Source organism: Uloborus diversus, chromosome 5, assembly GCF_026930045.1.
Source record: "Uloborus diversus isolate 005 chromosome 5, Udiv.v.3.1, whole genome shotgun sequence".
In the NCBI taxonomy this organism is placed as follows: Eukaryota; Metazoa; Arthropoda; class Arachnida; order Araneae; family Uloboridae; genus Uloborus; species Uloborus diversus.
The window spans coordinates 57,382,492-57,399,672 of record NC_072735.1 but is presented as its reverse complement, the minus strand read 5'-3'; the positions used below and the strand labels follow the sequence as shown (position 1 = coordinate 57,399,672).

Sequence of the window (17,181 nt, the reverse complement as noted above, 5' to 3'; positions counted from 1 at the left end):
AAAGTCATTTGGCTTTAATTTTTTTTTTTGTTTATTTATTCCTTAATATTGTGCTTATTACTTTAAAATGGCTGGTATTCGTAAAAAAATCACTAACACCATTCGAAATTTAAATTTTTTCCTCACAGTAGCGGTAAATTGGTTTGAAATGTCTCTAAATTAGTTAATTTATTCCATTCTATAGTAAAGTGTTTGATAAAATGCTTTAAAGAAAAGAATCGGACGGAAAACAAGGTAAGAAAAGGTCAACCGGCAAAGTTAACAATGCGTAATCGGAGATTAAAAGTAAAAATTTTTATGAAAAATACACATACGGCTTTGAAACGAAAATAGAGCTAGAAACAGTAAGACTCGAAGTGTGGTTGAACACATTCTCAGAATTAACGCATAAAAAGAAAGAAAAAAGAATGAAATGTATTCCCAGACGTTTAAAAGGTGTTATTGATACTGCATGATATTCTACTAAATAATAACTTAATAAAAAGTTAGATTATTCAATAATATATAGACATTTTTTAAAGTGTACGAAGACTTTTGTGAGATAAAATTTCCGGAACTTTTTGGTTTTTTATTTAAAAAAATTAAGCTTTAATATTTTTTAAGAAAATGTTATGTAGTTTTGTTGAAAATTGATCATAGATCATATAATTAAAAACCTATTCAGAAATATTAATTGTAACCAATGGATAGGGTTCTATTTCATTGAAAGTCGTAGGTGTACGAACACTTTTGGGAGCCACTGCATGTTGGCGTCAGAACATCATTTCTCTTTTTTGAAAATTGCATCCGAAGAACGCTGTAATTCAGCCCACTAAACTATTCTCGAATGCTTTTACACTGATTTGAATTAGTTAATTTTTTTTTTTTTTTTTTTGTTTTCTGCGGGACAATGTACTTCAATCAAGAATAATTCTGATGTGTAATGAAGGATTTAAAATTATCTTTGAAGTGAAACATCTCATATGATTACATTGAAATTCTGTCTCAATTCCGCAAGCTTTTTGTGTGTGTTCAAGTCAAGTCATCAGTTTAAAGCGTAATACCCATTTCTACAGTTCAGACTATTAGTTTAACTTTTATTAATAAAATTAACTTTATAATCATAGATATTTTTTATTGTTTTTGGCAATAATTAGAAGCGGATTTTTAGTATTGTTTAGTTTTTTCTTTGTTTATAATCTATTTTCTTCATTAATATGCACAATTTTGTAATGAATATGCCTGGGTCAGGTGCCAAAAAACCAAGAGAGTGGGGGGAGAGAAAACGTGCGACTGAAGTGACAGTTCAGAATGTAAAAAAAGAAAAGTTTCACTTGTATCGTGTGTCTTATGACGCACACTTTTTTTTTTTTTCAAAGGCGAATTAGAAAACGTGGTAAAAAATATAAGAGCTTAAGCAAAATGTAAGCGTACTGTCTTGCGGTTACCTTTAAATATCCTCAAAAATAGGAAATATTTTTTTCACAACAAAAAACATCCGTAGGACTTAAAAGATATCACTTCAAGAATTACTCTATTCATGGCCTCATGGGTTAACTAAAACGTTGTTTTAAGAACAAAGCTAGGGTTCTAAGAACAAAAATAAATAAACAATATATATACTTTTGCAAATTCATCCGTTATTATTTATTTATAAGTACTATTTACTCTTTGTGCACTGAAGTTTTTCTTTAAAGTACTTATTATAAAAAGTAAGCTTCAAATGTCGTCTAATAGAAATAGCAGTCTCTTTGAGGATAACTCTGTTTCTTCGAAAGATTAAGTTTGAGTCTAAAAACAATCATTTTTCTCAAAGTTAGTAAAAACGAAAAGAGAAACACCGCCGTTTTACTTTTTCAAAAAAGCCACCTCCTTGGCTCAATGCTCTGCTCGCCAAACATCGATTGGCGAGAACAACCGGGACGGCAACCTAAGCGAACGATCGCCATTCGTACGTCCATCATTCGAAAAGCTATAATGCCGCGTCCCACCCGAGTGTTTGGCGTAACCAGATCTCAAACCAGATACCAGCTACATCATTAAAGTGTGACTTGGTAGCTCGCCCGATTCTCACTCATCATCTCTTACTTCCTCGCAAAATTTATTCTCAAACGTTGTTGTTTGGATAATTGGATGAGTTTGTTGTTAAGTTGTGCTGTTAAGTTTCTTGAGTTAAGCTTCTTTCTTAAATTTCCTTCATCGTTTTGTTTTTGGCAGACTTTTTCTCTGTGTGCAATTTACATAGATATTTTTTCCTCTCCGGTGAGCTGAATTTAATTAATACTTTCACCTTGAATTTTTTTCTGAGCACTAAAAAGGTATTTGTTGCCGTGCAATAATGTAATTCAGAATCCCAAATGATGTATTTAAATGATAAACTTTTTTTCACGTAGGGTTTTCTCAATGGGAGACTTGTCAGATGACATTCAACGGCTTGTGTCTTCAAAGTTCAATTTGTGTTAATGAATTTCGAAAGTAAAAAGGAAACTAATCAAACACAGAAAAGAGAAAAGCAGATTTTCTAAGCATTGAAGAGAAAAAATAAAACTACATTGAATGTTTCAAATGACCAACAAGGGTTGTTTTTGAAAGAATGTAGCAATTCGAATAATGAAACTTCTTGTTCCGAAATCTATTTGCCTTTCAACGTTTTATTGTTGATGTTAATCAATGGCAGGACTGCATTCGGAGAATACCTCTTGTTGCGGTGGTGCAACCGCAGGTCGGCAGCAAAGCCAACCCATGCGCTTCCAGGCTGAAGCCCTCGACGCAACAGCTGGAGGGATCTCTGCGGCGAACATTGCGGCGGTCTCCCGCAACCACGGCAGCGGCAACCGCCGACCGAGCGCCGTCATCCATTCTGGGTCGATACCGAACCGGTCCGGCAGCAACAGCGCACCGGTCGCCGCACCGGCCACCAATAGCTGCGGCATCGATTACAGCACGGGCAACGGAAACAACACCGAATCCAGCAACAGATCGTCGAGCGCCGAGTACTGCCCCTCGAAGGATACTCAAAATGCCAAACTCAACGAACTACTGTCCGGCCAGAACTTGACATTTTCGCCGGATCAGGTGGCTTGCATGTGCGAGGCACTACAGCAGGCGGGGAAGATAGACAGACTGGCAAGGTTCTTGTGGTCTTTGCCTCCCAGTGAACTCCTCAGAGGCAATGAATCCGTGCTCAGAGGTCAAGCCCTCGTCGCATTCCATCGTGGAAATTACAAAGACTTGTACGCTATTCTTGAAGGACATAACTTCGACCCGCAGTACCACAATGAATTGCAACAGATGTGGTACAAAGCCCACTACAGGGAAGCAGAGAAGATTAGAGGAAGACCTCTGGGTGCTGTGGATAAGTACAGATTGCGTAGGAAGTTCCCCCTGCCAAAGACAATTTGGGACGGGGAGGAGACCGTCTACTGTTTTAAAGAGAAATCAAGAATTGCGCTGAAGGAGTGCTACAAGCAAAACAGATACCCCACACCTGATGAAAAGAGGGGACTGGCAAAGAAAACTGGCTTGACGTTGACGCAAGTCAGCAATTGGTTTAAGAACAGAAGACAAAGAGACAGGACACCGCACCATTATCGGAGGTAAGAAATGTTTCGCTTTTTCCATCCTTTTCATATTTTTGGAATTCATTGAAATTGAAAAGTCATGCATCTGGAATAATCATCAGTATTTAAATCAGAACACGTGGAATAGTGTAGTTCTTGTAAATTTCGTTAAGTTGTAATTTTTAATTTATTAATTTTTAGGTGAATGTTTATTTAGCTGAAACTATTCCATTTCAAACATGGATAAGCATTAAAAGCAAAAATAAATAAATAAAATGAAATTAGTATTTGTTAATAATGTAGTTTTCGAGATTTTTTTAAAACTTCAAATATATGTGAGAAAATTAATTGTTTAGCGAAATGTAATTAGATCGGTCAAGTTTTTTTTTTTTTTTTTTTTGGTCACCATAAAAAGTCAAGATTAATCAATAGCGTCAGATCTAGTTATGTGTGGAAATATATGTTTCTCGAAATTGAATTTTTCTCATTATATCAGGGGAGAAAATCATAATGAGACGTGGGCGACTAAAGTGAAATAATATCATCGGGACAGTGGTAAGGCATATAATTGCACAAAATTGAATTTAAGTCTTTCGAAGTTACTCCTTCAATTCTTGCGAATGAAACTTCGGAGTCATTCCATTTCAAATCAGGCAGGCAGGTGTGAAAAGTGTCATATGACCATCACCGATTTTTTTGAAAAAAATACAGTAGTTACAACTAAGGGACATATGAAATATCCCAAAAGGATTTTGCAAGAAAAATTTTTTTTCTTCAGTTACAGCCTATTAAAATTCTGCACAAAATCCGCCATTTTGGAAAAAAACGGCAAAACACTCCATTTCAAATGGACATTATTTCAAAAGTATTTAACCTATTTGAATAATTCTTTTTTCTAAAAATAAATAAGGACCCATATATCCTATAGACATCGTTTTTGAAAGTTTAGTTAGATTTTTTGATAAAGAAAAAAAATCATTTTTGTCGCGAAAAAACTGCATTTTTACCGATTTTATGATTTTTTTTCTCCATGAAAAAAAAGTTTTTTTTTTTACTAAACGGAGATGGCAGTCTAAAGCCCTTATGTGATAGTTTCATAACATATTTTATTATAATCCTTGGATGCACACAGCTTCGGAAATAAAATTTAAATTTTGAAAATTTTCAAAAATTAGCGATTTTTGAAGTGATTTTACTCAAAAAACCCATTTTTTAAAAATCTAAAAATTGGCTCACTTGAACCCCATATAATGCTTAACAAGTGGGTCGACACCGCATCCCGTATTTTTTCCCATAAAATGCTTTATGATTTTTTGAAAGTGACCTTATCGCCCATGGCATGCATGTAAAATAAAAATGTCAAATAATTTCAGTAACTAAAATTCTGGTTATATTAATGCCTAATAACTGCAATAAAGGTGCCCTTTATCAGGAACAACTAAAATCTTACTAACTTTTAATAATATATCAGTAACAAACCGCTGTTGATGACCTAGTCAATTCGTCTTTTTGTATGACTCTGTGCAGCCTTTAGATAGAAGAACCTTTGGTGATTATATTAATGACTAATAGCTACGATAATGATGTACTTTATCAGTAACAGTAAAAATCTATATATATATATATATATATAATATATATATATATATATATATATATATATATATATATATATATATATATATATATATATATATATATATATTATTTATAAATATTGCTTTATTTTGTCTCCAAAGCTATGCATTCACCGTTACTTTCATATGCAGCAACGAATCATATTTTTTCTCTTTCAATTCTCTTTCTCTTCAACTCAATTACGCGACAGGGGAAACCATCAAAGGGAAGAACAATACAATGCATTTAAAACGATTAATTTTAATTTCGTGCTTTGGTTTGACATTGGCGAATGTTGTCACATAATTTTTGGATTCTACCTAGTATGATTACTTTTATACGTAAGAATATGTATACTAAATTCATACCGCAAAACTCACTTGTAGTTTAAGAATTTAAAAAGCCCACTGTTTTATGAGAGAAATAATTAATTGAACATAGTTGTAAGTTGAGGTAACCAAACAGATCACCAAAGGTAGCTATTATAGCCCTTGATTCAATTTCTAACAAAAGAAGGTCAGGATTCCTATAGTCTTCAGAACTTATTTTAATGCTTAAGTGGCCTGAATTCGGTCAAAAATACAAAAATTTGAATGAAACAAATAAGGAAGTATGGGATCTCAGCTCCCATAACAATTAGGCGCTGATCAGCAGAAAAATATATTCATATAACGAAGTACAAAAAGACGAATTGACCGGGTCATCAGAAGCGGTTTGATACTGCTACATTATTAAAAGTCAGTAAAATTTTATTTGTTGCTGATAAAGTGCACCATTATTGTAGCTATTAGGCATTAATTTCATCAGATTTTCAGTGACTGAAATTATTAGAAATTTTTATTTTACATGCATACCATGGGCGATAAGGTCACTTTCAAAAAATCATAAAACATTTTATGGGAAAAAATACGGGATGCGGTGTCTACCCACTTGTTAAACATTATATGGGGTTCAAATGAGCCAATTTTTAGATTTTTAAAAAATGGGTTTTTTGAGTAAAATCACTTCAAAAATCGCTAATTTTTGAAAAATTTTAAAATTTCAAATTTTTTTTTCCGAGGCTGTATGCATCCAAGGATTATAATAAAATATGTTATGAAACTATCACATAAGGGCTTTAGACTGCCATCTCCGTTTAGTAAAAAAAAAAAAATTTTCATGAAGAAAAAAAATCATAAAATCGGTAAAAATGCAGTTTTTTCGCGACAAAAATGATTTTTTTTTCTTTATAAAAAAACCTAACAACACTTTTAAAAACGATGTCTGGAGGATATATGGGTCCTTATTTATTTTTAGAAAAAAGAATTATTCAAATAGGTTAAATACTTTTGAAATAATGTCCATTTGAAATGGAGTGTTTTGCCGGTTTTTTTCCAAAATGGCGGATTTTGTGCAGAATTTTAATAGGCGATAACTGAAGAAAAAAATTTTTTCTTGCAAAATCCTTTTGGGATATTTCATATGTCCCTTAGTTGTAACTACTGTAATTTTTTCAAAAAAATTGGTGATGGTCATGTGACAGACCCTGCCTGATCTGAAATGGAATGACTCTTCGCTACATGTAACTTCATTTCCAAGCACTGAAAAAAGGGTTCCTTGTAATTCTAAAACGAAGTGGATGTAATTTTTACAACAGATTTCTGTTAATCTAGCAGATGGAACAAAAGCTGTCATTTTCAATTTACGGACGGCCATCTTTTATGTTTATAATTTGTTGTACACGTTGTGTTTTGTAATCATATTTTGGCAAGCCAAATTTATTGAAAGTACATTTTTCCCGTAGAATTTTTTCCCAATATAAATAAATAAGTCTTTACAAAAATTTAGTTAACTAGGAAATAAAATCACAGAAAATAAGTAAAAAGTGGAATTTAAAAGTAAAATGTATCAAGAAATTCTTTAAAAATTACAAACGATTGCACTTTTATGTATAACAATAATTTTGAGATTTGTAACATTAGTGTATCTGAAATAAGTAAATATCTTTGTGCTGAAATGCAAATGATAATTAACGTATGAAATATACAAAAATATACAAATTTGCAAGAAAAAAAAAAGAAAAAAAAATCGCAGACACGTGTTTCGGGGTTGTGAGGAACCACTTTTTCAGTGCAAAAGAAGAGAGCTGATGGAGTGAAAGAAATCCGGCAAAAATTAGATTATGAGTTTTGAATAAAACATTGTGCTTATTATCAAAACTATAAATGTGAATTTGAATGTTGATGAAGAAATCAGGGGTGTCTATGAGGGGGGGGGGTCTTGTCTCAAACTGCGCCATTTAAGTCATTAGGGGTTTATTTTAAGCGAGCTGTTTCTGTTTCTCCTCGGTTGGAGGCTCTCATTTTGGGCAGGGGATACTCTTCGTAGCATGTCAGGCGTTGCGTCGTAGGGGATGGGACACCTGAAGAAATACTAGTAAACAGTTAATCAACCAAATGTATTGAAAATACCTTTTTCATATCTGATATTTTCCCCCGATAAATAATTAAGTCTTGCTACATTTCACAACAGGAAAATCACAGAAAGCAAGTAAGAAAAGGGTAATTTAAAAATAAAATCTATCAAGAAATTCTTTAAAAACTGAATTCTATTGTTCTCTTTCACGAGTTTCTCAACGCGGTTTAACCACCTTTGTTGGATATCTTGTCACCTCAAAGTTTCTTTTGCATTGAAAAAGAGGGTTCCTTGTTACCCCGAAACATGTGTCTAAATTTTTTTTGCCAACTTGTGCATTTTATACTTGGTTTAATTATTAGCTATGCTTCTCTCTAAATTAGCTAAATACACATTACTTCAACTATACGTTTTTAACTGCTAAACCAATTATCTCAAAACAAATTAAATCCTTTGTGTAAAAATGAAATTGTTAGGAGGCTATTATGAAAATGATGCCAAGTTCATTCTCTGAAACTGTTAGGTGTAATATTTCAGCAATTTCGTAATATTAAACTTATTACAGGATATTTTTAAAATTCAGCACATGCATTTTTTTAAGTAAGAGTATAAAGGTACGGAAAACGAAATAAAGAACCGACATTCCACAAATTCCTCCTCAGGGACGCAAAATTTCAAAACTGAACGGGTGACAAACAAAATGAAATGCAAAGAATGTATGTGGAATAGTACTTTACAGAGGAATATATTATCTACTTGCAATCGTGGATTCCGTAAAAAAATATAAAAATAATTATAATAAATAAAAAAAGTTTCTCATTTCAGTTAGTGGATATCAAAAAAAAAAAAAAAAAAAAAAAAAAAATCAAGAACAAAATCATTTACGTCTCCTTGCTGCGCGGAAGATGAAGTGCTTTAAATTTCTAGAATTCTTAAATTGAATGTGATTGTCCAAACAGTCACTCAATCACCTTCGTCAATGTTAAGTCTACTGAGACATTTATTTTGATTCGCAGGTTCATAAATTTTTCTTCTATTTTCCAACCCACAAATTAAAATATTTTCAGAATACCTACAATTTTCTATAATTTTTATATTCTAGTACCAAACAGACATAAGAAGGCTCCTCAAACGATTCCATTTTTATTCAAATTATTATAGGGATCTCAATCTTTCATCTTATTTTTTCATCTTAACTTTTGACACCAGCATTTTGAAAATTGGTTTTGTAATGATTGAAAAGCAAAATCATTTTTTCCCCTCTGGGAATAAACAATTGAAATTTCTATATTCTACTTAAGATTCATATGTTATGATGATGCTCACTGAAAGTAATAACTGCTATCTGCAGTGGCGCAGCCAAAAAAAGTTTCCAGAAGGGATTTTCACAATAGAAAATTGTTGCTTTCATTCGCATTCATTTATAATGAGAAAATATTCAATATAATAAATCAGAGAGTTTCTATGGATTAGTAATTATTCATTTATAACACTCGCTTAAAAAATAAATAATGATTCGTATTAATATCACTTTGAATTTAAAACTAAAAATCTAAATACAAATACAAATACAAATGTGACGACCAGCAACAGGCTCTGGGCCCAGCTAGGCTGGTCCTAGTCAATTAATTAGTCCCCAATGAAGATCAATGGCCCTCTTAAAGCTATCCACTCCCTTGCTCATTACCGCCTCTTCCGGTAAGCTATTCCAAGTGCCCACGACCCTGCTAAAGTAGTAGTTTTTCCTGATTTCCAAGTTAGCCTGAGATTTAAATAGCTTAAAACAATGACCCCTTGTCCTGCTTTCCCCACAAAAATTTAATCCATTTACATCTTTCATTTTGATAAATTTAAATAACTGAATCATGTCCCCTCTGACTCTCCTTTGCTCCAGGCTATACATGTTAAGCCTATTAAGTCTGGTATCATAATCTAAATCTGAGAGTCCCCTTACTAATTTAGTTACCCTTCTTTGAACCCTTTCCAATACGAAAATATCTTTCTTCAGATAAGGCGACCAAAATTGAACAGCATACTCCAAATGAGGTCTTACTAAACTCCTATATAAAGGCAGAAGAACTTTCTTAGATTTGTTTGAAATAGATCTCTTGATGAACCCAAGCATTTTGTTGGCTTTGTTACTAGCAATACTGCACTGTTGACTAAACTTGAAGTCCTGATTTATAAAGACACCCAGATCCATAACATTTTCTGCCTGATTTATGACTGAACCCTGTAAATGATATCTCATACGCTTATTTCCATGACCTAAGTGTAGCACTTGACATTTCCCTACATTAACTGCCATACCCCATTTATCTGCCCACTTAATAATATGATCTAAATCCTCTTGCAGCTGTTTTACTTGTTCTTCATTTTCGACAATCCCCATAACTTTTACACCGTCAGCAAAACAATTCATGCTTCCAGAAATATTTTCATTGATGTCATTCATAAATATAATAAACAAAAGAGGCCCTAAAACTGATCCCTGAGGAACCCCACTTAAAACATCACTCCAATTAGAATGATTTCCTCTCACAACTACTCTTTGCTTCCTACCAGTAAGCCAATTTCTAACCCAAAGTAAAGTTTTTCCTCCTATTCCAATGTCAGCTAACTTGCTGAGAAGAGCAACATGCGGTACCTTGTCAAAAGCTTTTTGAAAGTCAATATAAACAACATCCACACATTTTTTGTTATCTAAAGCTGAGGTAACCTTGTCGTAGAAATGCAATAAATTAGTAGTACAGGATTTACCTTTCCTGAAACCATACTGCAAACTAGTCAACAGACTATTAGTCTCTAAGAACTTCATGATCTTAATTTTGATCAAAGTTTCGAAAATCTTACAAATCACCGAAGTCAAACTTACAGGTCTATAATTCCCAGCAATACCTTTAGACCCCTTCTTGAAGAGTGGCGTTATGTTAGCCAGTTTCCAGTCCTCTGGCACCGTCCCCGAGTTATAAGAAGCATTGAAAATATTCAAAATAACATCCACTAATTCCTCTGCACATTCAACTAAAATTTTTGGATAAATATTATCTGGTCCCGGAGCTTTAGTTGCTTTAATCTTTTTCAAATGAAATAAAACCTCCTCCCTGGAAAATACAAAATCCTCAAGCTGTATAATAGCTTGTGTCTTGTTAGTGTCAACTGTTGAGATACAGTTATCGTTAAACACACTGGAGAAAAAGTTATTCAGAACATTTGCAATATCCCTATCGTTTTGGATTAAATTTCCATACTCATCAACCAAAGGCCCAATTTGATTGTTTCGAGCTTTCCCAGAATTAGCGTAAGCAAAAAACCTCTTAGGGTTCCCATCAATGTTATCTGCCAGCCTTTGCTCCAATTCCCTTTTCTGAATCCGTACCAAATACTTAAAATTTCGCCTTGCCTTACCATACTGGAGCCTCTCCGCACTCTGACCAGTTTCTTTAAACTTACGAAAAGTGGCTTGCTTATAATTAAGAGCTTCTTTAGTCTCCCTGGAGAACCACATGGGCCAAATTTTGGTATTAACACCTTTTCTCCTAAATAGAACATAGTCCCCAACGGTTTTAGCAAGTTTATCTTTAAATTCCGTCCACTGCTGATCTACGTCGCTATTTTCCAACCCTGACGAAAAAACCTCTTTCAAGCTCTGCCTAAGTGCAACAAAATCAGTGTTTCTGAAATTGGGCACAAACCTAAAATTATCATCTTTGCACACTTCAAATTTAACCCGGAATCTAATGCTGTTATGATCACTATCTCCAATATGCTCCCCTACACTCAATCCCTGAACAAAACTACCTATGTCACAAAAAACTAGATCCAAAATTGCCTCCTCTCGAGTTCCCTGAGTTACAACTTGATCTAAGAAACAGTCACCAATTACTTTTAAAAATTCCTCTTCTTTGCCATTACCAGGATAAAAATTATTCCAATCAATACCCGGAAAATTGAAATCCCCCATTATGATAACGGATCCCTTACTGGACATGTCACTAATAATACGGTACATCTGTTCATCTTGTCCCTGGTTTGAATTAGGTGGCCTATAAATGTTTCCAAAGCGTAGCTTTTTGCCCTTACTGCTCATCAACTCCAGCCAAACCATATCAATATCAGTAGGCTTATCATTTATGACCAATTCATTGCAAATAAAATTGTCTCTAACATAAAATAAGACCCCACCACCTCTTTTACCTACTCTATCCTGTCTGAACAAATTATACCCAGCAATATGTAATAACTCTGCATCAGATTCGGTAGCCCATGTCTCTGTAATTCCAATAACATCCAACTTCTCATCCATAACTATGCTTTTCAATTCATCCATCTTGTTCCTAATACTGCGAGCATTGGTATAGAAAACTTTAAGCATGCCTAAGTTGCTTTTATTTAACACCCTGAAATTTCCTAAATTACAATTGTTAACATTACTACTCTTGTTCGTCACTTTATTTCCATTTCTAGCAATACCCAAAAAAATTTCATTCTCTCGATACCTGATGCTTGAACCATGCCCCCCATTCCAACTTAGTTTTTTGACTCCGAATCCCTTAAAATTAATCCACTAACCATTTTGACCCCTGTAGAGCTCAGATGCAGGCCATCCCTAGCAATCCAATCCCGTTTACAATGACTCCATACATCAATGAACCTGATACTGCGCTTTTCGCAAATTGACTTCAGTAGCAAGTTCATACACCTCGCACGTTGATTTAGCCAGCTCCTATGCACTCCATACCTGGGAAGCAAACCAACCACTTGGACATTCGTCGAAAAGCTGGTTGCTTTATCCAACAGGGATTCCCATTCCCTAGAAAACTCCTCATTTTTACTGTGGCCTACATCATTTGTTCCCACCCACAAAGTAACCATGTCCTCCTTATTCAATACTCCCTTCTTTTCAGCAACCATATTAACGTCTTTTACCCGAGCCCCTGGTAAACAACACCTAGCCACCTTACGCTTTACTCTCCCAACTGTGTTACCCACCTCCCTTACCATAGAGTCCCCCAAAATTACACCCTTAGTTTCCCAATCTAACTCCTCATTTGAAACTTCCCCCTGAATCTCTGGAACATTTATACCCTCTACAACTGGCCTACACCCTAATGCTAACTGGGCTTCCAAAAGTAGCATCTTAAGTCTTAAGTCTGAGAGTTCAGCACATTTAGTGCAAATATAATCCTCCTCAAAAACAGACTCATTTTCCCCCTTATACAGGCAGAACATATGACATAAATCACAAGAGATCCACCTGTCCCCCTTCCCACTCTTTACCTCTTTCATAATGCATATAACACCCATTTCTACTCAGTAATTATGTTCCAAAAGGCAAAACAGAAAGATAAAAATGCAAAAAAAACACAGAATAAATACTAAAAACAGCAGTAAATAAAGAGTTGCTACACCCAATAAAGCACACAAGATCAAAAACCAGGAGATCACCACATGTTAGGCTTAGCTCCAAAAAATGCAAAAACACTTCAAGAATACAATAACAGCTAAAATGAGCCCCCAAAACACAATAAAACTAAATTACATGATAAAGTGCAGTAAAAAAACCTAAAACTAGACAGTAATAATGAAAAATTATAGTAAGAAAACACTTATCAAATTAGCAGCAATAACACTCCCTGCATCACAGGCGCCCTCTAGTGGCCAAACCAAAATGTGGAGAAAAGTCATGATATATTTCTCATTCGTTCTACTTGAATCTTATATTCATTTTTTGTGAGGTTTTTCGAGAGATCATTTAAAATATCCACTTCCAATACATCAATGTCTTTTTGAACGGCAAATGCTAGCTAATGATTGTTTCGATCTTTCGATGAGAACTGCGAAGGAGTCCATAGGCGTCGGAGCCGGGGGAGCTGGGGGAGCTTGAGCTCCCCCTGGAATATTTCAGACCGGCTCAGCTCCCCCGGAAAAAATCTCGCATAGGAGCTTTCTGTAGTACATTGTTTACCTCCAACCTGATTTCAAAAATGTGATCTGCCTTTTCTAAGAATTTCCACCTAATAAGCAACAAAAGCAGGGGACAGAGGGAGTGGTCAGTGCACTTGAGTCCACCTTCACCCTTTTTCTCACTGTTTACACACTTCTTGATTCCCGGAAGAAAAATAAAAGAATTTTAGACAAGCTATCCTACCGGCAGCGAAAAGTGGTCTTTGTCCCGCGGCCTGCAAAAATCAGTACCAGTACCGATAGAGGTTTGCTCCCCACCTTGAGCTCGTGTTTCGGGAGCGGCATCGCAGTTTAGTTCACATTTTTATTAGTTTTGCCTCGCATACCGTTTTTTTGTCAAGTTATCACAAAAAAGATAGTGAGTCAGTTTGACATTTAAATATGAATAATATGGAAGGTGCTACAGACATAACTATAAAAAAAGGTTACTAAGGTAAGCAAATTGTTCAAATCAAATGATTTCAACTTTCCAGAAACTTATCTTATTTTAAGATATCTGACTTCTTAAGGCACAATATACAGAATTTCCAGCGGAGTCCTGTGAAACTGGTTGATTAAAATAAACTTGCAAAATATAACGTGAAAGTTAAACTAAAAGACCAAGTGATCGTGTTCTTTATTCATTGCAATTACCTACAAAAAAAAAAAAAAAAACTCCTGGGAGGGGGGGGGGAACCCCATTTACAAACAAATTAATTAATTTATTTTTTTTACTCCGTCGTTTATTTCTCTCTTTTATCATTTTTCACTCCTTCATAAAAAGTTAAGCCCCGAACAAAGAAAGATCTTTAAAGACTTCCCAAAAGTCTATGTAGTTACAAAACAAGAAACAGTCTTAAATTAATTCTCGAGGGATCATGAACGTACATATATTTCGGGTTTAAATTCTATGTTTCGATCAAAAGGTACCATCAGATCGCAAAAATGTCATTGCTCGATGATCTATCGAAACCGAAAGTAATCTGTTGCCAGATAGAGACCCTGTAGCGCCCGAAATATTATTCAAACAATTTTTTTTTTTTTGATGGGAAATATTATCAAAAGAAACAACATAAATCGGTGGCGTACTCAGAAATTACTTTTGTAGGCGCAAATCATTGCTGTGATAAAAAACGCAATTTTTAGAACTCACTGCAAAAAATTAAAAAAATAAAATAAAATGTGCTCGTTACTTTGTTTCATTTTGAACAGTCAGGGATATATTTTTTTCATGAAGTTATAAAGCTGCAAACATAAATATCATTCAAAGAATACTAAAGGTACAGGAACATTACAGGAACAAAAATTCACATAAATCAAAATCGGTGAAATCTTCACTATTATAATGTTCCTAAAATCTTTCAATGATTATAACAAGTTACTACGTAAAAATCAGTTTCAAAAAAAGCGAGTTCATTGAAATGAAAAATTTTGAACATAATACTTTACGAAGTTAGAGATATTCAAATCTTTTGCTTTCCTAATTTACGATTTTTTGTCACATACAGATATATTTTCATGCCAAAATTGTAACTTTTTATTTATTATTTTTCATTTATTGAAAAAACTCCTACAATATTTTATAGTTTCTCTCAAAGACTTTTACTAAAATTTATCTGAACAATAAAATATATAACGAACACTTCATTTTAACACATTTCCAACGTTCTGTTTCTCCACCCTCCTGTTTCATCTTTTTCCCTTTTTCTAGTTCTCAGAAAATACGAGAGTCTTCTAAATGCTACGCTGCCAAAGTCCTCCCTTTCCTTCAAAATTATTACAGAGCGCCTAAAATTTTGTTTTCAGGACTCGGTTTCCTGAAAATTTCCGAAAGAGAGTCCCTGAATACCTTGTTCTCCAACAACATGGGAAATTAAATAATATTCCCCTTTCTGGGAATTCAATTTCAAAAATTGCTCGGTGCATAACCAAGGCCTGATTACCTCACATTCCAATTAGACCTCGGCCTAATTGGCCTGGCCTAAGGGGCCCTATCTTTCTAAGGGGCCCCAAATTACTGAAAGAATTATGCATAACATTACAACTATACGAAAAAACTCCATGTATTTTTAAAAGTAATAATAAAAAAAAAGCATTTTATTTAGAAAAGAACTTCCTTAAAGGAGAATTTTTGTTAATTTTGCCACTAGCGAATTTACCATGCCACAATTTCGAGTGCCCCGAAGGGGATTCGTGAATGCACATAATAAATAATTTACATAGTTCTGGGCCCCGAAAATGCATTCCGACAGGGCTAATAGAGTCTTCAGGGAGCCCTGAAATTATTGTAGGCCTAGGGCCTCACATTTTGTTATTCGGGACCTGCCCCTAACGCTGACAAATATCATCCGCAGTCGCATTTTTTAGAGATTATAATTTCGAAAAAAATAAGGAGAAGGAACCTCTGAACCTTTTTTGATAACATCATTGAAGAACGCAACAACCTAGGACAACTTTGAAAAATTACCAGAGTACAGCCCTAGTACAGCCTTTTCCCCTGACATCATTGAAGATTGTCTACAATAGCGATTTTGGATCTTCAAATTCGAAATATTGAGAGGGAAATGTAAATCGATTTGAAAATTCGATCGAGGACAATCCCTCGAGTCATATTACTAGTTTCACTAAAGTCAACAAATATGGTATATAATCCGTTTTTAAGACATTAATTTCGAAAATTTTTCAAGGAAGTTTATTCGAACCTTTTCTCCCCTTAACATTCCAAAAATCGCTTAAAACCTCGTTTTTAGAACAACAATTTTGAAATTTTCCCTTATACGCGCTGAAGTACTGACCGATCCCCTTTCAAACCAGAGTTTTATCACCTCATTATCTCCATATACAATGTATTTATTAAATATGATTGAAAATTTTGCTGGGAAAGAGAGAGAGGGAGAGAGATGGAGAGAGAAAAGCTTTGAGAAGCTAATTTCTTATGGGGAAAAAATTTAAGTGCCCCCCCCCCCCTAATTATTTTCTGGTTATGGCATAATGTGTCTCAGCTCCCCCTACTTCCACCAAGTTCCTACGCCTCTGGAAAATAAGCTCGTGAAGCTAAAAAGGGAGTAAAAAAAAAAACTCAGACCAAGTTCCGTAGGCCCAAGTATATTACTGTGGGCCCGTATTCATGCTAAGCAATGCAGTTGCATCAAATTCAAAGAACAGTGCTCTAAGATGCCTTGCTTTGAAAGTGTAATTTTGTGACCCTCCAATAGAAGAATGGATCCAGAGCTGTAAAAGCCAAGAGTGGTGGCATAAGGAATGTTCCAATCATGAAAACGGTATTTATATTTGTGTCGTTAGCTGCACAACTTAACACTTGAACATTACGCTACAATGCATTACGCTTAATTTGATACTTAGTAAGATGTAAAAACACAGTTATCATTTGTAAAACTAAGTAACATATTCAAAACATAAAATATGTTTAACCTTTTTCAACGTTGTCATCTTGCCCCTAGGTCAAAGTCATATTGCTCCAGTACTGATGCAAGATGATGATTTGTTAAGGAAATGAAAAAATAAAAATATCCTTCGTTATTTGTATTTGAAAAATTAAATGGTAATATATTTCTTACTACAAAGGACTACTCTAACAGCTCATGTAAAATTAATTTACTATCCTTAAAAATAAATTAATAAACCACGAAAATTGTTAGCATAGTCATCTTGCCTCGGTCTCCCC

At 34.3% G+C, this 17,181-nt stretch overlaps 1 protein-coding gene across 1 annotated transcript in view; it reads left to right on the top strand.

Annotated features, from left to right (window-relative positions):
- The first annotated feature begins 2,649 nt into the window (after nucleotides 1–2,649).
- The window catches only part of LOC129222149 (homeobox protein SIX2-like), a 37,477-nt gene continuing 22,945 nt past the window's right edge, over nucleotides 2,650–17,181 (top strand). Inside the window, exon 1 of the mRNA XM_054856605.1 lies at nucleotides 2,650–3,575. Within this exon, the coding sequence (XP_054712580.1) occupies nucleotides 2,650–3,575 (926 nt within the window). The remainder of the gene's footprint in view (nucleotides 3,576–17,181) is intronic.